The 24325-nt window shown below is 39.5% G+C and overlaps 1 protein-coding gene across 1 annotated transcript in view; it reads right to left on the bottom strand.

Annotated features, from left to right (window-relative positions):
- ITGB6 (integrin subunit beta 6) overlaps positions 1-24325 on the bottom strand; it is a 920643-nt gene that overhangs the window by 125401 nt on the left and 770917 nt on the right. Inside the window, exon 15 of the mRNA XM_044074743.1 lies at positions 19106-19272. Within this exon, the coding sequence (XP_043930678.1) occupies positions 19106-19272 (167 nt within the window). The remainder of the gene's footprint in view (positions 1-19105; positions 19273-24325) is intronic.

Genomic DNA, 24325 nt, shown 5'->3' with positions numbered 1-24325 from the left:
CAGAAATCACTACATAGTGCACTGGGAGTAATGCTACAAAACTCTGTTCTGTCTTGTAGACCAGAAATCACTACATAGTGCACTGGGAGTAATGCTACAAAATGCTGTTCTGTCTTGTAGACCAGAAATCACTACATAGTACACTGGGAGTAATGCTACAAAACGCTGTTCTGTCTTGTAGACCAGAAATCCCTACACAGTGCACTGGGAGTAACGCTACAAAACGCTGTTCTGTCTTGTAGACCAGAAATCACTACACAGTGCACTGGGAGTAACGGTACAAAACGCTGTTCTGTCTTGTAGACCAGAAATCACTACATAGTACACTGGGAGTAATGCTACAAAACTCTGTTCTGTCTTGTAGACCAGAAATCACTACATAGTGCACTGGGAGTAATGCTACAAAATGCTGTTCTGTCTTGCAGACCAGAAATCACTACATAGTGCACTGGGAGTAATGCTACAAAATTCTGTTCTGTCTTGTAGACCAGAAATCACTACATAGTGCACTGGGAGTAATGCTACAAAACACTGTTCTGTCTTGTAGACCAGAAATCACTACATAGTGCACTGGGAGTAATGCTACAAAACACTGTTCTGTCTTGTAGACCAGAAATCACTACATAGTGCACTGGGAGTAATGCTACAAAACGCTGTTCTGTCTTGTAGACCAGAAATCACTACATAGTGCACTGGGAGTAACACTACAAAATGCTGTTCTGTCTTGTAGACCAGAAATCACTACATAGTGCACTGGGAGTAACGCTACAAAACGCTGTTCTGTCTTGTAGACCAGAATTCACTACATAGTGCACTGGGAGTAACGCTACAAAACTCTGTTCTGTCTTGTAGACCAAAAATCACTACATAGTACACTGGGAGTAACGCTACAAAATGCTGTTCTGTCTTGTAGACCAGAAATCACTACAAAGTGCACTGGGAGTAATACTACAAAACTCTGTTCTGTCTTGTAGACCAGAAATCACTACATAGTACACTGGGAGTAATGCTAGAAAACGTTGTTCTGTCTTGTAGACCAGAAATCACTACATAGTGCACTGGAAGTAACACTACAAAACTCTGTTCTGTCTTGCAGAAGGAACACTTTGAGTGACAAACATACGACTTAAATTTTCTTTATCAAAATGAACAATACAATGTGCGACACAAAACACAGTGGAAACAAGTAATGTTTATCACATTTGTACAGTACAGAATAGCATGTCATTATGAATTTATGCTACAAAATTTTACTGGGTAGTGTTGAATAGTCCCTTATCTTGTACGACAGAAGGTTTTTAACAAACAGCATGAGTGACAGACCGCATGGTGTGTGACAAATGAGAAGTACACAGACAAAGGCAAGCATATGGATCATATACAGCCAGGGGTATATCTTTTTTCTTAGAATCTCTTAACCAAATGCATTTGTAGTATTTCAGTGTGAGGTATTACAATTTGAAAATGCACACTAATGTAATACTGGGATTAATTGTTAAGCCTCTGACACACACACACACACACACACACACACACACACACACACACACACACACACACACACACACACACACACACACAAACTTGTATGGTTTCGATTTCAGCATAAAACAATGCAATCTGTTTTCTTAATGGGGGTGTGTGTGCATGTTTTCTAAATGTCTGGCAGCAGCTGGGGACGATGTGTGCATTTTTAAATGAAAGGGACATCTGCTGATCAGAATGCATACAAAATGGCTACATGTAGCAGTATCATCTCATACAGAAGGAGTATGCATGCTGTTTCCCGAAAAAATACAGACTAAATTGTTGATGAATGTGAAACAGAAACCACTGCAGCGCTATATTCATAGTTGCAGAGAATTATGTGAAAATTTCTTCTGTCATTAAATCAGAATCTCTATATATCCAGATGTTTAATATAAATACCTTGTTAAAGAAGACCATTTTGATTAATTGTCTGTCATGCCATGTACAATTTGAAAGGCTAATATGTATTGACTAAAATGAGCATTTTAACCTCTTATGTTTTTACATCTCTGCGATTGGAAGTCTGGGATCACTTGTGAGTCTTTTCTGCCATCTGCTGGTTAGAATGAGACTAGCAGGTACTGCAGTATGGCATTACTTTGCTAAGCCCAAAGGATATTTATGTGGTTAATCATTTGACTACAAAGGAGACATGCCATTTATGACAGCTTTCTTTGAAAACCAGTTTCAAAGTCGTTCCTAAAAGCCTCAAACTGAAAAAAAAAACGTGAAAAGCCACTGCTGTTTTCCAGATTTTATAGAACCATCAAGTTAATATAAAACAGTAAAGAAGCTGTTTTCTAGATATTATAGAACCATTTAGTTAATCTAGAACAGTAACAAATGTGAGATAAACAAATATATATATCTAAGCTCCAGTTTGTTGCATTTCAGTGTCAAATTTTTGAGCATTAAAACTGAGTATATATTACAAATTTAGACACTACTGTACTGAAATGCAGCTTTAAACAGAAGCAAAATGTGATTTAATTATTTAAAGCTACAAGACATGCATTTACTTCAGTGCTTTTCTGTTACCAGTGAAAAGGGGATTGCTTTACTGGTATCAACCCATAAAACTATATTTATTGCAACTCATTAGAATTTTTTTAATTTTGTTTTTCATATTTTTGTTTTATGGTTTCATGCAGTCAACCTCAAATATTAGATGAGAATTCAGAATTAAACCAGTGATTAAGACAAAATAAGCACGAATCACTTAAGGTTGCCATACAGAGTTTTTTGTCATTCTAGGACCTACCTTGCAGGAAGTAGATCATCCAATTGCTTACTTATCGCTATGAAACAGGTTCGCAGACAACTGCAAGTTAGGAGCCATTATTAACTCCCCAAGTGATACAGACAGGCCTCACTGAGACCAATGACTGGTGTCAAAACCATGGCCTTAAGCTTAATGCCAAAAAATGCATCGTCATCCCCTTTTGTAAATAGTCAGTTCCCACTAATTACATCGATGGGAGCACACTGAACACTGAAGGCATTATAAGAGATCTGGGGATGCAGGTTGACAGCAACCTCTCCTTCGACCACCACATTGCCACTGTGGTCAGAAAGTCCTGCTATGTGGCACATCTCATTACCGAAGGTTTTGCATCCAGGAACAAAGAGGTCATCGTCTCTCTCTACTCTACCCTCATTAGATCAATCATCGAGTATAATGCCCCATTTGGCATGTACCTCACCAGACACCTGCAACAGCTGGATAGGCCACAGAAGTACCTCACAAAGAGGATCCTAGGCATTAAACACATGTCCTACATGGACAGACTCAAAAGACTCCAGCTATTCCCTGTATCATATCACCTACTTAGAGGTGATCTCTGCTTGACTTGCAACAAAGCCTTGTCTGACCCAGCTCTGTTAGAAATGCTGCATCTAAAGAAATCCCAATCTGTCCACACCACATGCTCCAGAGACCTCAACCTCATTACCACAATCAACAGAACATGCTGGAGGGACAGGTTCATAACCCAGAGACTGCCCATTCTCTGAAATAGACTTCCCATACATGTCAAGCAGAGCAGCTTGCTGTCCCTCTTCAAGAGAAATCTTGATGAGTGGATGGGTAATAGAAAGTTCACACAGGGGATCACGCCAGTGGCTCTACTTGATAGAGGCACTGGGAACTAAAGTCGGCGGCACGATGCCAGGGCACTTCTATGGGCTAGACTTATAAAGGCTCCAGGGCCATTAGCTTAGTACACACCTATGAACCTATGAATGTATGAAACAGGGATGGCAGGTATTAGTGCTTTAGGAGTACCTTTAAACTATACTATTGGAATACCGGCAAAGCTATGTCAGCACACAAAGAAGCTTCTCAGGATTGATTTTGTGACATTTTGAATAAGAACAATCAACAGACTAAAATCACAATCTTCATGTACTAAGTCATATCTCTTCTGCCACCTTTCTCTTAATATAAAAATAATAATAAATTTAATAAAAAAAAGAGGTCATTGTTCCCCTCTACTCGACACTCATTAGACCCATTATAGAGTACAGCGCCCCTTTTGGAATGTACCTCACAAGCCATCTGCAGCAGCTGGAAAGGCCACAGAAGTACTTCACAAAGAGGATTACTGGCCTCAAACAGATGCCCTACACTGACCATCTCAAAAAACTCCAGCTTTACTCGGTAGCATATCGCCTACTCCAAGGTGATCTCTGCCTAACATATAAAGCTATGTCAAACCCAGAGCTGTTGGACATGCTACACCTAAAGAAATCCCAATCCCTCTGAGCTACACGGTCTAGGGACTTAAACCTTGTCACCACAATAAACAGGACATGCTGGAGGGATAGATTCCTGTCCCAGAGACTTCCCATACTCTTGAACAGGCTACCCATCTATATCATTAGCACTCTTCAAGAAAAATCTTGATGAGTGGATGGGAAATAGGAAATACACCCCGGGATCACTTCTGTGTCTCTGCTCGACAGTGGCACAGGAAAATAACTTTCTTGGGTAGCGTAAGCCAGGGAACCTTGTAGGCTGGGCTTACGTAGGCCCTTGGGCTGATAGCCTAGTACCTACCTATGAACCTATGAACCTATATCCTGTATTCACTTTCTCCTTCTTAGGTTCATAGGTAAGTACTGGGCAATTTGTCTGCAGAGCATTAAAAACCACATCAATAAACCATACTTAAAATATCCCTCCATCCTCGATGAGGGTAACACAAGATAGACAGAGGGAGAATATGAGGCTGTCCATACAGCAGAGGAGCTATTTTGATCAATGTACATGGGAAGGTTCTTACAACGGTGGAGGATACATTGGAATATGACTCTATCATACCGCCGAGCCTTGTTTATTTGTTAATGAAGGTTTATGTCCTTTAATCAAGAATTTGAAGAATTATTTCATACATGCCAAAATGAGCATTCTATTCAAATGAGTAGATCTAGATAAGATTCATGTAGAAATTAGATAATTCAGAGAGAAGGCTTTCTGAACTGATAATGACATGATAGACAAAGACTAAGGGATTATCAAGAAAGGCTGCCTTAATCCCTCATGTTAGTGCCTGACTGGGGTGTAGTGCAACAAATTTGGTGTGATGTGGAAATGATTTCTTTAGTAAAATTAACTGTACTGCATTTTTCCCACATTTAGCTGGAGGGAGGGTTACCACGTGTCCCTCTCTGTGATGACAGTCCCTCTTTGGGCAGTTATGTCCTGCAAAAAAACATGAAAAATTGCAAATGCCCTGAGATTTTAAGACAAAAAATATTAAGTTTTCTTTAATTTTTGCATAAAACAGTTATTTTTTATCTGAAACAATTAAATGTTGTGTGAAATAGCATAAATAACTCAAATACTACAAGACTGAGCTTTTATTTAGGCAAAAAGGTGAAGCTCTTTACTTTGCAGTGGCCATGGGCATGTTTTGTCTTGCAAAATCTCATGTTTCTACAAAAAATGTCCCACTTTGGGCATTTGAAAAGGTTGCAACTCTAACACAGTCTAACTGAAGCTGCAATAATTGTGAGTCAGTGAAGGAATGCATAGCAATATCCAATTGCATTTATCTCCAAACTTAGGTAACCAAAGGCTAAGAGTGTTAGTTTGAAGGTTTGAGAATCAGGTGCTAAGTAGGAGTGGGTCCAACATTAGCCCTGTGGTAAACCACTGGTAATGTTTTTTCTTTCAGAACAGGTACTTGCAACTCTAACACTGTAGGTTCTGTCAAGCAACAAGTTAATTATCCACCTCACAACATGGGTTTTATTCAGATTTACAAGCTTCAATAATCCCAGCATAGGGAGCAAAGTCAAAGGCCTCGTCCATGTCTAAGTGTGCATATCTTCTAACGACTACCCAGTGCTTTGGTGACTTTTTCAAGGAAACTAACAAGGTTAAAGAGACAAGAAATGCCTTTGACAAACACAGCTAATGAGAGCCCAGGGCTAAGAGAATTTCAATGTCCAGATAAATGAGGTCTGAGATAATGCATTCCATAGCTTTAGATATGTGGCTAGTGATGTTAATGAATCTGTAGTTACCCGGGACCATGGTTGGGCCACCTTTGTGTAATGGCATTACCATGGTTGTATTTCAGGCTTCAGGAGTTCAGATATTTAGCACTGATAATCAGGCAAACTGGTATATTATCAGGGCCCATGGATGAGGTGTTCTTAGCTTCTGAGAGGGTTGAAAGAACTTGTTCCATAGTAATTTGAGGGGTGTCTGGGACTGTGTAATCTACAGCATAATTCTAATTTTGTTTGGATTAAAATTGCACTGGATTTGCCAACTAGATTATTAGCTATCTCCTTTGGGTCAGAGTGTGCAATATTACAGCTGACTAGCTCCAAACATCACTAGGTATTGATTCTTAACTTCTCAGCATGGTTAAATAAAGATTTGTAGTTATTTTTGGTTTCAGTGTCTATTTTAAATTCCTGTACAGCTTTGAGATTCCTAATGGCATCTTAAGGCTCTTTGCTAGTTTGCTTAAGTGTGCTCTTAAGTTAAGGAGAATGAGACATCTTATAAACATTAAGTAATTTCCTTCTTTTGTTTTACACCATATTTATATGGATATTCAACCTTGTGGGTTTGTTTCTAAATTTCTTGTTATATTTGACGTAGACAGGGACTGCCTTATCAGTACCAATATATGGCACAGGCAATGGCTTTATCAATGAGCTCTACAGAAGGAAAATTAGAGAGAGGTTTTATTAGGTCATAAAGTTAATGAAAGAAGTTTGCTTTTCAGAAGCCTGTAGACTCATATGTGTTTGGAGGGGGAAGAACCATCAGTTTTATGACACTGATTTGTGGTCTGACTGAATAAGGGAAGAGAATACACATAAGAGGCTGTATTTTGTAAGGACAGAATCAAGCGTATTTGGGTCTGTAGTATGATATTTATATATTTATTTACTGACATTTGATTACTGGGAATGTCCGACTAGGTAGGAGCCCATTTTCAGTGGAGGCTTGGGGTGAAAAGCTCCAAAGTATTACAAAACATTTTAAGAACAATAATTTTACAGTCTTTAAAAATAATACAAAAAATAAGTACAATTTAAATAACTATACCAAATTAGACATAATATAAAAACATTGGTTAAGAGTAGATGCAAGTTATATGACGATTTAATAGAGAAATTTTAGCCAGTTTGTAGAGAAATTAAAGGTAAGCTGGTATAATACAAACAAGAATTGCAATTTGAAGTGAGAGGGAAGATTTATGGTATATTTAAAGAGAAAGCCAGAGGACATAAATTGATAGAATTAAGGAAGTGAATGAAGAAGAGAGAGCAAGGAGATGTGAGGTACGATATCTGACTATCTGTGCAAGGGAATTAGCACTTAAAATGTCAAGGAAGCAGTGGCATGTTGACCATTGGTGTTGTTGATAAACCAGTTTATCGACGAATACTTGAAGTCCCGCAGTAGAAAGCTATTGGGAGTAATGGGGTCTTTGGTGAAGGAATTATGTGATAGAAATAGCTATAAAGTGGAAATTAATCTTGCTTAGGATTGGGGTTCTGAGGAGCCCATTTTGAGGTAATGGCATCTTTGAGAAATACTGACGCTCCCCCACAATTGCCAGTAATTCTGAAATCATTACAGGTTCTTTTATTGATTTGTGATACAGTAATATGAGACTCTAACAGAATTATCCCTGTTAACGGATATAAGTCTGTGCACGTCAGGGGAAATAATTTATATAAGAATTTAAAAGACAGTGTAACAAGTGAAGGACAAAAGGCTGTATTATCACATAACCCACGCAGATCTCTGCTTTGGTTTCATTAGTTGAGTTTGCTAAGATCTCTAAATGTTGTCATTAGTAACTGTTCTTTAAATGGATATGTCATTCCCTTACAGGAGCTTCAAAAACGAAACTTTAGAAAAGGTATTTATTAAAAAAATTAAACTGTGTTAAAGAAGAAATTGGTAAGTTAAAAGGAATTATATTTACTAGACATGCTCCAGAAGCTAAGCCTAGATATTTCCAAAGGGAAATGTGTCAGGCTAATGGGGAGGCAATACACAGGCTTTCAGAAGAGATTAGTGATTCTGACACACCTGATCAAATATTGTAAGGTGTTATGTACAATGCAACAGCATATGGTAAGCAAACAGACCACTGTACTGCTACAGATGAAATTTTGTCACAAATGCATGAATAGGTTTTGAGGGGCTTTCTTAACTCAAGTATACTGACAGTTATGCCATATTGTTCAAGAAAATTGACATCATGTGTCTGAGAAGGTTGTACATTGGGGGTAGGGGGCAGGACTAAAGTCATAACCCTTCCATAAGACCATTGTTATGTAAAGTACATACTGTATGACACTTACCCTAGAAGGGCACGAATGAAACATTTAGGTAGATCTTGTGTTTGGGGACCTATTATGGGTGAGGATATAGAGAAAGAACTAAAAATGCATGATGAATATCAAGCAAACAGTAAATCCCCACTGGATTCAGCTTTACACCTTAAGGAATAGCCTGAAAGCCATGATCTAGACTACATTTGGTGAATGCTGTTCTAATTCTTACAGACAAATTTTGAGTTTTGAGAAATGTTCATTCCAAGTGGATGAAAATGTATGCCATGGACTGTGCTACACAGCGGGCAGAGATATGGAAGTGGGGACTGGAACAGACACCTCATGGTCACATGCATGGCAGCATGCAAGTGATGCACATGACCTAAGTTCCATGTTCTTCCCCCACGTAGGAATAGTTCAGATCTCTTCCAAGTTCATTCTTCCTTGCATCAGTAACACTCCTTTCCCAGACCACAAGAGTGACATTCCGCATGACTCAACTCAAGTCAGCTGGGGTGAGGAATGACGGTCACTGTCAAACCACAAGAGTGACATTCTGCATGACTCAACTCAAGTCAGCTGGGGTGAGGAATGAAGGTCACTGTCAGCGGAGGAGGCAAACAAATATTGCTAGATTTCCTTTATTTATAGTTACTTAACCTCACTGTTATTAATCAGCACCTGTTCTATAAATGTAACACTTCTATCCTTTGCTGCTTCAACAGAAAATGCATTCACTTAACTTGGTGCATAATCTGTCATCTTTCTGTGGTCATTATTCTAAATAGAGCAGCTATGACTTGTTTAAGCAACGTTTTTGTTAATGCTGGTAATTATTTCTTTTAAAACTTCATGCCCTTTTGTTTATTTTATATTATGTAATAACTAATCACTGTATTACATCATGTAATCACTGTCACAAAATTATCAGCTAATGCTCGGCTTAGGTCATTTTCTAATCAAGAGTCAACGTGTGCTTTTGAAATTTGCGGTGAAGGAGGACATGCATTATTTGAGGGTCAAAGGGTGTTTTAAATCACCCCAGATTATAATGACAGTGAGACAAGATGGACAGCTGGTCATTCTTGCCAGCTGTTAACCTCTCAAACCAAAATCTGTTTAACTAGTAAGGTGGTCTGACAATTTTGTAACTTTAATGACACTCTGGATGGTTATTCCAACCATCCACTGGGATTTTATGACAGTAATATGGCAGAAAGTTGTCAGGCCTCTCACCTGTCCAACCATCATCAGCAATAGCAGTCTGTTCTCAAACTCAATTCATAAATGTCACTGACAGATAAATGCCTTACCTCTGTGCCAAATTAAGCATTAGCAATTTCCTAAAACAAAAGGTCCAGCACGTGCTTATCAAACACTGGAACTGGTCTGGTTTTAGACTTAAGCTTCAGTGTCCTTCATTGCTGATGTACTCAAAGAAAAAGAACCAAAATGACATGACTGCATGTATAGTGTTCTGGATAGCATTTTGTCTGATTAAAGATGTAGGACTACCTGCACAAATACAATTAAAATTGCAACTAGCATTAGCATTACAGTTTTAAGCATAAATATTGCAGTTTCTTCCAATCTTCTAATCAGTTCTTCTAATCTTTAGTTTTTCCCTTGAAAGTAGTCTAACTCTCAACCTAAGCATCCTACAGTCCAGCACTTGCTCAGACCTAATAGCAAGCACTAATATACCCCGACACTTAATTGCCCAGCAGGGCAAGGCTCATTATTCATCCCTCACCAACCAAGCGACTAAGCAGCTCACCCTACTATTTAGGCATGACCAAAGGACAGTTTCAGGTATACTCTCCAGTCCAGCTGGCGAACATGGGTATCCTGAGGCAATGTTACAACTGCCTCATGTACACAGACAACCCTCTCCTCTTACCACAAAACATTAACATATGCAAGAGATGCAATTATATGGCTAAATTGGAGGCTAAGCTCTCTCCACCCAAGATTGGAACAGGCAGTCATGAGGAGAAGGTTAACACTTGCACCACACCTCCAGGTTTCACATAGATATACTAAACCAGCACTGGCAAAAAAATATACATAAATACACAAAATCATACTCGGAGGCTCTAAATAAAAACCTGCAAAAGCATCAGAGACCTCCAAAGTAGACACCCAAAAAACCTGCACCTCCCGTCACAAACCAGATAACACATAAAACACAAAATCAGTGTGCTGCACAATTACAGCCCTTAAGGTGAAATAACATACCTAACACACTAGTAATAGGTGACTCTATAGTCAGGCACACTGATGCCCCACTCACTAGGCTGGACAAGCAGAAGGTTACTGTTAGCTGCCTGTCAGGAGCCAGAATATGCCACATAACACAAGCACACAGGTCACTCCAGAACAAGTACAAATATGGCTTTGTCATTGTTCATGCTGGTGTGAATGACCTGAGATGTACCTCCCTGGACTACATGAAAAGAGACATGGAAGAACTCTCTGATCATGTAGCCCAGGCGGGTATGACCCTGACCCTGAGTAGCATCCTGTCCTCACCAAGAATGATACCACAGTATAAAGAAAGAATGATGAATTTCAACAATTGGCTAAGCTTCTGGTGTCATTCAAAGGGGATCCAGTGTCTGTCAGCCTGGGACGACATGCTCGACAAGCCTTGTTGCTTCACAAGAGATGGCTTGCACCTGTCACCACTAGGCTTTCGAATACTGGCCAAGGCTCTTGCTGCCCCCATAGTGCCTTTTTAGGCAAGGCTCAAAAGGCAAACCCACCTCCGTAAACAGCACAAATAAAAAAATGAGGGTTATGCTACTTAATGCCAGGAGTTTAAATCTCAAAATGCATGTGCTCGAAGCACTCCTCAGTATGGAAAACGTCGACATCTGTGCAGTAACTGAAACCTGGTTCAAGACTCTACAGAGCACCCCAGCACTACCAGGCTACAACTCATACTACACATTATGGCCACAAACATGGACCGAAACACAAAATGAGGGGGTGTATTCATATTCATCAAGGATACCTACACCTCCAGGTTAGTGGCACAGCATGATACCTCTGAGATCATCCATGTGCAACTAACATCGGGCAAATCTGCAATGCAAATTGTGGCCTGCTACAGATCACCCTCCATGTCCCAGGACCACCACTCCGCCTTTCTGGAGACACTGGAAAACATGAAGGTCCTACCGAACACCCTGCTATTGGGCGATTTCAATTACCCTACAGTTAACTGGGAAAACTACTCAAGTACAAACTCCCAGGTCCAGCGCTTTTTGGAATTTATCAACTCAAATGCCCTGGATCAGCTGATAAACTCCTTTACCAGAGGTGAAAACATATTGGACCTGGTCATCACCAACATGGGCGACAGGTGTTCTGCACCGGAGGTCAACCCGTCACTAGTTAGATCAGACCATAAACTAATCACTCTGGATGTCCACACCACACCACTACCCCCAACCAAGGAAACCACAGTGAAAAATTTTCTTTAGCAAACTTCACCTTACTTAAGACAGAGGTGGTAAGTTTCACAGCCCCCACACTAAAGGATAACAGTGTCCAAGATGCAGGAACCTTTACAAATGCACTCTATGAGCACCTACAAGGATGCATGGATTGTGCCATCCCTAGCAAAACCAAAACTCACTCCCCTAAGAGAAGGAAACCACTCTGGTGGACCCTTGCCATAAACAGGCTATACAATAGAAGGAGGAAACTAGTTCAGAAAAAAAGCAAATCCCAAGAAGGAAAGACAACCCTGATCAGTATCAGTAAGAAACTAAGGTCCCTCATAAAATAATCCAAGGCTAACTTTGAAAGAAAAATAGCCAAGGATTTGAAAGCTAACCACAAAGCCTTCTTTAGCAATGTCAAGAATCTAAGTGGCAACTCGCAGATATGCTCTGAGCTAGTGCAAAATAGCACAAAATATACTGAACCTACTGATATTGCCAACATCCTGGCAAATAGATTCAGTGCAAGCTTCACCCCCCTCTCACTCCCAAAAGGGAGCACAACAATACAGGAAAAGTGTAGTGTCCCAGAAATCACAGACGCACAGGTGAAAAACAGCCCTTTCAAAAGCCAAAAGCACAGCGTCAATGGGGCCAGATGGTGTCCCAGGCTGCATCTTGCACGAACTACAGAACGAACTAACCCCCCACGTAAACACACTGTTCAACCTCAGCCTCTCCACAGGCTACATGCACATAGAATGGTGCACAGAAACAGTTATTCTGCTCCACAAAGGAGGGATCACAACTGACCCTGGTAACTATCGCCCCATAAGCCTGACTAGCCTGGTCTGCAAGGCTATGGGGCGCACCATCATGGAACTCATTAACAAAAACATTAGGAACCTCCAAACACTTGACCCGACCCAGTTCGGCTTTATTAAGGGCAGATCATGCCTACTAAACCTGGTTGACTTCTTTGAGACAGTCATCAAGGCCATAGATGAGGGGAAGGTAGTTCATACAGCCTACCTTGACTTTGCCAAGGCTTTTAACACCATTCCCCACTCGGGAATTATAGATAAACTCACCAACCTGAACATAAACCCCTACGTCATAAGATGGGTTGCTAACTGGCTTACAGACAGAACTCGCATGGTAAGAATAGTGGGCTCCAGGTCCTACTCTAAACCAGTCACAAGTGGTGTCCCACAAGGCTCAATCCTGGGACCCCTACTGTTTGGCATATACTTCTCAGAAGTACAGGCAAACACAGGAGGACTATGGCAAACCAACTTCACCGATGACTGCAAAATGGGAGCCATAATTGACTCTCCGGCTGACACAGACATTCTCCAAAAGGGCCTTACTTAGACAGACACCCGGTGTCAAAGTCATGGTCTCAAGCTAAATGCCAAAAAATGCATAGTCATCCAGTTTGGGAAAAACAAAATACCCATGAATTACCACATAGGTGGCAGCCCCCTTAATACAGACGAGGTAATAAGGGATCTTAGTAGATAGTAATCTCTCCTTTGACAATCATATTGCCAAAGTAGTTTGGAAATCCTTCTATGTAGCCCATCTAATTACTAAAGGGTTCGCATCCAGAAATAAAGAGGTTATAGTGCCTCTCTACTTGTCACTCATCAGACCCATCATAGAGTACAATGCCCAATTGGGATGTAGCTCACAAAACACTTCCAACAGCTGGAAAGACCACAAAAGTACCTCACCAAGAGGATTACTGGCCTCAAATATATGTCCTATGCAGCCCGACTGGAAAAGCTCCGGCTGTACTCAGTGGCATATCACTTACTCGGAAGTGATCTCTGCCTGACTTACAAAGCCATGTCCAACTCAGAATTGATGGACATGCTCCACCTAAAGAAATCCAAGCCACTGTGAGCCACTAGTTCTAGTGAGCTAAACCTCACCACAACAATAAATAGAACATGCTGGAGGGATAGATTCCTGTCACAGAGACTCCCCATGCTTTGGAACAAAATTCCAAATTACATCAAGCAGAGCCCCTCACTAACACTCTTCAGGAGAAACCTTGATGAGTGGCTACTCTTGCTACAGTAGTAATGTTGGAGACATGACATACCCCTCCAATGAGTGCACAGACAGACACACACACACACACACACATACACACACACACACACACACACACACACACACACACACACACACACACACACACACACACACACACACATAACACATATGAATCACTTTGTTGTGTATTGCTGAGCTGTGTATATTACACTGCAAACGTCCCTGTGTGATGTCACCAGTATCATGAATCACTTTGTTGTGTGTTGCTGAGCTGCATATAGTACACTGCATAACTCCCTGTGTGATGTCACCAGTATCATGAATCACTTTGTTGTGTATTGCTGAGCTGTGTATACTACACTGCAAAAGTCCCTGTGTGATGTCACCAGTTTTATGAATCACTTTGTGTATTGCTGAGCTGTGTATACTACACTGCACAAGTCCCTGTGTGATGTCACCAGTATTATGAATCACTTTGTGTATTGCTGAGCTGTGTATACTACACTGCACAAGTCCCTGTGTGATGTCACCAGTATCATGAATCACTTTGCTGTGTATTGCTGAGCTGTGTATAGTACACTGCAAAAGTCCCTGTGTGATGTCACCAGTATTATGAATCACTTTGTGTATTGCTGAGCTGTGTATAGTACACTGCAAACGTCCCTGTGTGATGTCACCAGTATTATGAATCACTTTGTGTATTGCTGAGCTGTGTATAGTACACTGCAAACGTCCCTGTGTGAAATAAGCAATGCATGTAGCAGCTTGTGGAATCATCTGATAGACTGCGGTGACTGATGCTTGAGAAATTTATATGATGGCGTTGCAGTTTTATAGTGTCTGAAAAGTATGGCATGTAGAATGGTGTTTCGTTTAGCTAGAACACAATCAGTTAATACCCTAGAATATTCATTTGATTTATCACTTCACTTTTTGCTTCATCAAATTTTAATTACAATAAAGAAAGCAATCTAAAATTCTGGGGTGAAAGCAAGGGTATCATACTAAAACCTTTTCTTAACTAGCTCTGTTTGGGGACCACTGATGGCCACCCAGTTGAATATGTTAATAAGACATATATTCATTCACTGGACACATCCTCTTGCATCACAGAAATAAAACAACTATATTTTGATATGAGTTGTGAAAAAGATGAAATGACAAACCTTATTTATTTATTTAGTTATTTATTAGCATTTGTTTACCGGGACAGTCCACTGGGCCATGCAAAGCCCATTTTCAGTGGAGGCCCGAGGAGAAAAGCTCCAACGAGTATGAATAATAGAGTGCAATTACAATACAATAAACTAGATTCTAAGTAGTACATATAGTTATGCAAGGCATGCAGGATAAAGCTTGATTGTAGATATTACATATAACATAATGGAATAAATTGCATACACAAAATTTTTTAAAAAAATCGTATAATAGCTTTGAGAGAAATGAAGAGTTACAGTGCACAGAGCATAGGTGTTAGAGGGGAGGGAAAAAAGAAATAGATGGAGTTTATTTATTTATTTATTTTGTTTAACATTTGTTTACCAGGAAAGTCTGACTGGGTAAATTTGCCCATTTTCAATGGAGGCCCGGGGAGAAAAGCTCCACATAATAACGATATAACAGTCAGTATTTTAAGCAATAGTGAAACAATCAGAGAAATGATAATAATAAATCACATAATAATGTATTACATATAATAGCATAATGAGTTGGAGTTTATCTGAAGGTGAAGGGACAAAGAGAGTGCAATATAGTTTGGATGGGGGGAAGTTAGTGAGGAATAGAAGGGTAGACTAGAAGTGGGTTACAAATAGTAGGTGAGAATTGAGGAGAGTAAAGCTTGGTTATGGAAGGGGCAGGCTGTGTACAGTTTCAGTTCTAGGTAGAGTGAAGGTAAGTATGAAGGGCTAGTTTAAAGGCAGCAGTATTTTGGGTAATGCGGATGTTTACGGAAAGACAGTAAGACAGTTCTAGATTTTATATATATATATATATATATATATATATATATATATATATATATATATATATGGGTCTACTTCTATTCGCTGACAGCCCATTTCACTGAAACCCATTTGGTTGACAGCTCATTTCATTGACAAACATTCTAGGTGGGGGCTGCGCCCCCCACTCCCCCCCCCAATGTGGGGGGCTGTGCCCCCCACACCCCCTCAACTATATATAACAACTCCACAGTCACACAACAGTGGGGAGGGGGCAAATCCCAGGTTTTTGCCTTGAATACTTTTGTCAATGAAATGAGCTGTCAACCAAATGGGTTTCAGTGAAATGGGCTGTCAGCAAATAGAAGTAGACCCATATATATATATATATATATATATATATATATATATATATACTGTGTGTATACATTATATATTATATATATCATTGTATAATCTCTCCAAATTGCCACATATAGCTAAAAAAAAAAAAAAAAGAACAAAGGAGGAATTCAACCCCTGTGAACAGCAAACCTTAGGATGATAAACAGCAATGATTAAGTCCCTGGGCAAATCTTTTAATGCCTAGACAACCACAGCACTTCCATCATTCCATGATTTTGTTACATAATATCATTGCAAATACTGTTCTCACACTGAGGAGCATCAGGATAAAACCTGATTCCTTGTACTTGTCCTTCGTCACAAGTAAGAAGGTGGTGTCCATACTGCATAACTTCCTGAAACCAAACTGAAATGTCTCAAAGAAATCATTGTTGGTTAAGAATGATTATTTGTTGTGAGGTCACCCCTGTCTCTCTAACTTTATCTAAATAAAGGAATGTAAGAGCAGGGACTGTTGTTTGCAGATTCAAAAGGATTCAGGCACACTGTCCTCAAATGAGAGGACAATAAAACCCTCATTTAAGGAGCTAGGAAATAAATGTTTAACAGAAACCTTCACTAATGCTCCACACTTAAGTAGAAAGTAGGTAGGTCCCAGGTGTAAATGGGGGAGTAATGCTTATGATACCTGGTTGTGCTCATATTTTTTCAAGAGTTTAAATCAATTCCACAAAAGTAACATTAATAGGAACTGACATTATCAGCTTTTATTCATCAATGGCACATTTCATTGACTTCTGATAAAAACCCTACAGCTTGATATAAGTAACTCCAAAATCACACAATAGTGATTGAAAAGAGGAACTTCCTTAACCCAGCTGTATAATGATCTCACACAAACATAGGTACATACTAGGACAATGACCACCAGGGCCTTTATAAGCCTAGCAGTGCAACCCAACCCAATTGTGCCCCTGTGTATAATTGGTGTCTTTTAGACAGTTTCCCTTCTTATGCTCAAATTAACCTATTCCATTCAGTTAGCGATTGCCCTCACCTATCCCATGGTCAATAATTATATATTACTCCTAATGAGAATAACTGGGATTATACCATAAACAATTTGAGGGGACCCATGCATGGGATAAAGAATTCAGGAGCTTTCTCTGTTCATTAGTCCCGGGGTATATTGTTTGTTTCTCATCCATAGATCCATGTTGCACTTGAATATAGACAGGAATGAACTTTGTTTAATGTGGATGTGATGGGGCCTTGCATCTCAAATATATGGAATACTACCTATCATGATGTGGGATAAATGGATACATGTGGAAAACTTATTAATAACTTACACACAATGTCAACAAGGAAGCAAACAGTATTGTTAAAATGTACTAGTTCTTACTTAAAAAGTTATTTTGATAAATCAGAAAGATTCAGTATTATTTTACATACAAATATCAGGCAAAAAATTCTTAACGCTAAATGCATGACAGATCCTTTCAGTGTGGAATGGCACGGAATATGGATTTTTTAAAACTCATTATGAGGAATGGTCCTCGTAATGAGGTACACTTGAGATCTATATATGCAAGCTTCACTCAACTGGTTGAACACAGACACATACATACATACATACATACCCATGTACACACACACACACACACACACACACACACACACACACACACACACACACACACACACACACACACACACACACACACACACACACACACACACACACACACACACACACACACACACACACACACACACACACACACACACACACACACACAAACGTATACACACACACACACACACAGTTTCACTGAAATTGGAATCAATGAAACTATATGACAATTCCTGCTTCAATAAAAGCCTCCTTTTGATACAATTAATGTAAGCCATTTTACGTGGTTATATATCTCAATAAATACAGTCAATAAATCTGGTCATATTTGCAATAAATCCTGTTAGAAAAAGTTAGAAAAGTAAGGCTATGATGTCACTGATCAAGATATTTCTGTCTGCCAGCCCTGGTGGACTACCAGAAAATGCACCTGAGTGTTTCTCTTTGGCAATAGTACGAAGCTTTTTAGATGATTCACAAAATGGCTTTACTTCTGTGAAACAGTAGCATTTCAGTGGTCAGAGTTCCATAATGTGGAGACTGAATGGCTGAAAATCTGGGCTTACATATACTAAGATGCCCATTTCTTGAAATATTCACTTTTTTTTCCTAAGTATGGTGGTCTCAGAGTTTGCATGTATAAGTTCGGAGGGTGTGAGTGCCCTACAGTGGGAGGGGTGCAGGTGAGCTTTCCACCTGCAAAAAAGGTAAAAGGAGAATTATGTTCAATATTCACTCTTCTCCTGTATTCTCTGTCTTTTTTTTTTTTTTTTTTTTTGCTACAAGTGCCAACATTTCAAAAGGGATTCAGATGAAATAGCTTCAGCAGAAAACTACACTGCAGAAAGAGAGAGAGAGAGAGAGAGAAACAGTTTTTGCAAACAGATGTTTTAATACAAAATTGTGTGATACACTTAACTAGCTTTAATTAATTGTGTTAAGTAGTTTAACATGAGTACAGAAATGTGCATATTCTTGTCTTTTATCAATTCAAAAATCTTAGGCTCCTGAGCTGCTTAGATAATTATAATTTATGTAAACGTTTTGTCTTGGGTAAAACGATGAAGGAGAGTTCCATCAGGTATTATTATGGCTTTATTCACATTTTATTTTCACTGTAAGTCATCAAGATTGCCATGACGGAGAGCAGCACTGCTGAGTCTGCATGATTTCATCTGTTCAGGCTGGAATACCTACCTTGGCAAACTGCCTCCTGGACTACAGTAAAACATGCTATCTAACGATGAACCTGGAAAGTGCTGTAAAACACAAAGGCACAAAAACACGTAATGTTGAACTTTTGTTTTCACAAAGTGTCTTACCGTTTGCCACTTTTCCTTTGACCTTCCAGCTTCAAATTTTGCGACTTCCTTCCGGTCATGAACAGATACCAGCAGCTTCCAGATGCACAGAAGAACAATGCCAATAAGGAGAACAGCCAGAGAAACTCCAAGAATAATCATTGGAATATTTGGAAGTTCAGGGCAATCTGTGGGAATCATGTAAATTAGTTGTAAAACTGACGTTCATTTTATATCTGTGGTGAAATAAATTGCACTTCTACATTCTATGTCTGAGTAACTCCTTTGATTTTAACAGGTTTCAAACCATTAAATAAGCATTCCTGCTAACTAACATAGTGGCTAATAATGTCCATGGCATGTCATGCAATGCTGTTTATAAAAACTCTCAACATCTTTGTCATAAGAAATCTGGACAAAGCCTAAATAATGGGGGGGGGGGCAAAGGCCCAAAAATAGGTACAAATTTTAAATATTGCTCATAAACTTAGAAAGTTGCTATAATAACAGCTTTTGTGGTTGCATGCATTTTCTAAAGGATATTTAGTCTGAAACTCAAATGCATATCATTATTTAATGACTTCAGTCCTCAGTGATTTGGCAAAAAAAAAAATCACACATTTTTAAGGAGCAGACCAAAAATATGAGGCAAAAATCTGGACATTCTGCAAAAATGTGTACAGTTGAGAGGTATGCTTTATGTTTCCTCTTCATGGGTTGCATTGTAATATAAATCACGACACAAACTCTACAGGAACAGAGCCAAAGTTCTATGCACTAATTAGGTGTGTAGCTCAGTTCTGTGGGTAAACAATATCTGGGCAGTGCACAATTGCTAACACAGCACATAAAAATTGTAGTTTCATTTACAGCATGTGATTACCTGTTTTATTTGACCGATGTGAAGCAAGTCCACAAAGATTACAGTCATGAAGTAATAGTTTCACCACTCGATGGGATGAACCGAATGAGAATTGTGAAATTGAAGGAGGAGATGTTTAAAATGGAGCAAGGCAGGAGGTGTGCCAGGATCTAATGTTAAAAGGACAACAGGGCGATTTTCACAAAACAACAGCATTTGTGGAGATCATTTTACAGGCAGTTAGCAGGGTACATGGAAGGCTTCTGCATTTTCTTGTATAACCCTTGGATGTGTTCTGCATCCTTTATAACTAGTGTTTCCAATGCATTTTGTGTAAAGAAGTACAGCTGATAGGGAATTTTCTAAACCTTGTAACGTTGTTCCTGTACACGGCTGTGTTATGAGTTTTTTTCAGCACCACCACATTATATAACTTACTAAAATAACATAAAAAGTGTGGCAGTGTTATAACCAGAAGCATTCTGTAACAAGACAATGTAAATTACATGGAAGTGGCAGAGGGGAAGGGCATGTCTTCCTGTAATGTCAGATGAAGTTTAATAATAAGGAATCGGCAAAACCACTTCTTAACTGCAAGCATGTGCCGGCATGGAAAACCATCTTTGGCACCATGTCTTGGTCCCAGCTGCAGAACGGACTCTTTGCTTCCTTCCTTGAGATAGGCTTTGAATATGATGCTTCAGGTGGAAGAAACCTGGAAAACCACTCAATAGTTATTTGTAATCCTCAGTGAGTTAACATAATCTGCAACCTGACAGTTCGTAGGAATTACACGAAAAGTTAAAATATTGACATACCAGTAAAACTTAAAATAACAGAGAATTCTGATCAGGTCTCCGACTATAACTGAGTTATTATGTCTTTGAGACACAGGTGTCAAGAAATTTACCTTGACAGAATAGGGAGGTGAAGCAGGACAGATGAAATTTGACATCCATGCTGAGAATATGTAACAAGTGAGTTATAACTGTTGAGACATTATCATAAGTCTTTGTAGTGCAGGGACCTTTAGTTGTTCCAATGTACTATTAGCTGAAAAAAAATGTCACACAGTATGCGGTATATATAACAAATACTATGTTATTATCTCAGGTAGAGACAGGATTAATGCCACAGAGTTTTCTTTATCTTAGATAAATAAAGGAGGGCTAAAATACTGAATACTTTTCAATATAAACCAAAATTACTTGAAATACAATTGTTTTTAATAAAGCTGTTTGGAAGTGGTGCTGGATAGTTGTTCATTAAGTAATCATTAAGCAATTATTAAGTAATCATTAAGTAATGCTCTAAAACAGTGATGCCCCAGTGGAGACTTTCAGGTGGGTTATGTAGGTCAGTGAGGGGTTGAGCGAGGGGATACACTGAGGTGGATGTTTGTGTAGTGCACCAAGCTTGACACAAAATGATTTGCTATCAAAGTATAATCAATGGGAAGAGAGATTTACTATGCAGATTATTAGCATAGGGTTGGGTCCTGTGTTTCTGGTGTGGTGGGATACAGTGGTCAGGGAAACTGAAGCATATTTGAGTAAGGGGTACAGGTCACCAGAGATTGTCATTATACAGGGTAGGATGGCTCCTGTGAGGGTAGGGGGTACAAGTTGCTCACCTCTAAGCTGGGTCAACCCCTGATGGAGCAGTGGTAAAACCCAATTGCTGATGCACCACTTGGTGAAGAAAGCTGACAACAGACAGTAGGATTAAATTTGCTGGGGGAGCTGACAACAGACAGTAGGATTAAATTTGGTGGGGGAGCTGATCACAACAGGGCAACAGACAGACACTGATCACTTTCAGAGTATGAGAAGGGGAAGTAAGGGACCCCAGTCATCACAGGGACACAATGGAGGGGTACAGTATATGACCACACACACATACCATGTATACATGTGTTAGAGGGCACTGGTTATGATTACCTCTAGCCTCAACAAGGGTAGGGGCTCCTCAGGTTATAATACCACTGAGGATGTATGCTCAGCACTTGAGTGAATACAGAGACGGCAGCCACTAACTTCTGTTAGGGTATGTTTAGGACAAAAGCTGTAATCAGTGCCAGGATGGAGGGTATTGGAAGTGAATGTTACTTGCTGCTACTAAACATAAAGCAGACTTTGTGGGTTTTGCTTGATACTAGGCTCAGTGAGGGGGTTCACAGCTACTTGTGCATTACCTGCACAGAGGCTGTTTTGAGAGCAGTGTGTTTAAACCACCACAAACAACAGTCTCTCTTAACAACTCATCAACTCCACCTATCATGATTTCTAGGGAATTTCTCAGATTCTTAGTATAATAACAGAGAAGGTTTGCAGATGTAGGGAGTTCATATGAATTGGGATTCTCATAGATAGTGTTATTCTTGACATAAGAACAAAGTAAGAGACCACTGCCAAGCATAAAGGGTTCATAAATCTCACTTAGGGCATCCAAATTACTGAAATGTAATTTTAAATATTTCAAAAAGCATTTGTTTTAATTATGTATGGGTACAAAAAGACAAATGTTAATACTGTTCTTTCTTCTAAAACAAACTGACATTTTTAAGGCCCTGAAAACTGTCATTAAAATTGACTTGGTTTACTTTAACATATAAGGTATCACTGTCACCTTCACTTAAAAAACTGTGCATCATATTTTCATACTTTCAACAATGTTTTCTTATCTTGTGTAGCATTACAGTTTGCAGCCAACTCACCAATACAATGGTTTTGCTACTAAATGCATCACTAGTCAGAAAGGCTCCATTAGCATCTCTTGGATAAGAGGGCCAGTAGACTGTGGCATTGGGCATACAGTGCCTATTTTCCACTTCTTTTGGGGGGGGGGGGGGTTGAGGTAACAGGCAGCTTCACTTCTGATGCTTAGCAAATGTCAGGTAGGGGGCTTTAGCTGATGAGGCTTTGTATCGCTAAGGCCTAGACCCCAGTTTTTAAGATACTTACTGAAAGCACACTCATTGATACAGAACTTTCCATGGACAGCCACTGAAACTGAAATCCCAGCTGGCTGACCTGGAGTTAGTATACATAATACACAGGGGAACAAGAGTACAGGAGAGCTTCCACCTGCAAACACTTTATAGAAACACAGTGAAACATCTGACCACTCTTTTATATTTAGCAGCTATCCAATGGTGAGTCATCTGTCAGTGTTGCTGGAGGACTCTTGTAAATTCTCGATTCCAGTGTGTCCATAACTTGGTATGCATGCACAGTATGGACATGCTATTACTCTTCCAGGACACACTTCTCATGCTGCTGATTGGCAAAAGAAAGTAACCCCCTCCTTAAGGACCAAAAAACCCAGCCCTCGTGATAACCCTTTCTTACTGAGTTAGTAGCCAACCACAGTGACTTTTCTGAGTGGAACAATCACTATGGAAGGCAGTCCTTACAGCTATTCTACAGGAGAATGAGGCAATCTGGGGGAAATGCAAATTAGTCATGTGATGCCCCCCAAGAAATTCCTGGCACTTTCACATTTATACTGCCAGGCAAGAAATCAATTAAAATGGCTGGCAGTGAAAAGGATTGTCATCAAAATGCTGTGGTCAGCTACTGAAGTCAATGGGAGAGACTACATTGCAGGTAAGTTTAGAAAAGTTCCAAGGATAGGTAGTGGTGGGGTGTGTGTATTTGTGCAGCTATGTATGTATGTGTGTGTGTGTGTGTGTGTGTGTGTGTGTGTGTGTGTGCATGTGTGTGATTGTGTCTCTGCATATGCATGCATGTGCAATTATGTTTATGTGTATGTGAATGGGTTAATGTTTTTCCATAAGTAAGTTTGAGTGTGAGGGGTGTCAGGAGTGAATCTACATGAGTGGGAATGTCTGTGGGTGTGTGTTTGTGCATGTGTGTGTGTGTGTGTGTGTGTGTGTGTGTGTGTGCACCTGCTCGTATGCAAATGAGCATACATGCATGAACATGAATGTCTGAATGGCACGTGAGAGTGCATGAGTGGCTGCTAGAAATAATTTCCACCGAAAAGTAGTTTTAGCACAGGTGTGGCTATAGCTGTCTGTGTATCTCATTTTCCATGATTGGTGGAAGGCACGTTATGTAGCCACAGATACATGTTTTTGAATTCCAGATTCTGTTTTGTGAAAATGGAAATTTGCAAAAGATAACTAATTTTGAATCAAGGTACAAGCTCTTTGTAGAACAAATTTTCCAATCATTAGAAAAAAATCATGAATTCAAGTACGATCAGTTGCAAATGAAAGGCAGCAGAACAGAAAATGACCTAACTGTAAATAAGGACAGGGTAATTACCTAACTGTAAATAAGGACAGGGTAATTACCTAACTGTAAATAAGGATAGGGTAATTACCTAACTGTAAATAAGGATATAGGGTAATT

The sequence above is a fragment of the Protopterus annectens genome, chromosome 6.part0, assembly GCF_019279795.1.
Source record: "Protopterus annectens isolate FY-2018-M chromosome 6.part0, PAN1.0, whole genome shotgun sequence".
Classification (NCBI taxonomy): domain Eukaryota; kingdom Metazoa; phylum Chordata; order Ceratodontiformes; family Protopteridae; genus Protopterus; species Protopterus annectens.
This window is presented reverse-complemented; position numbering and strand designations above follow the sequence as displayed.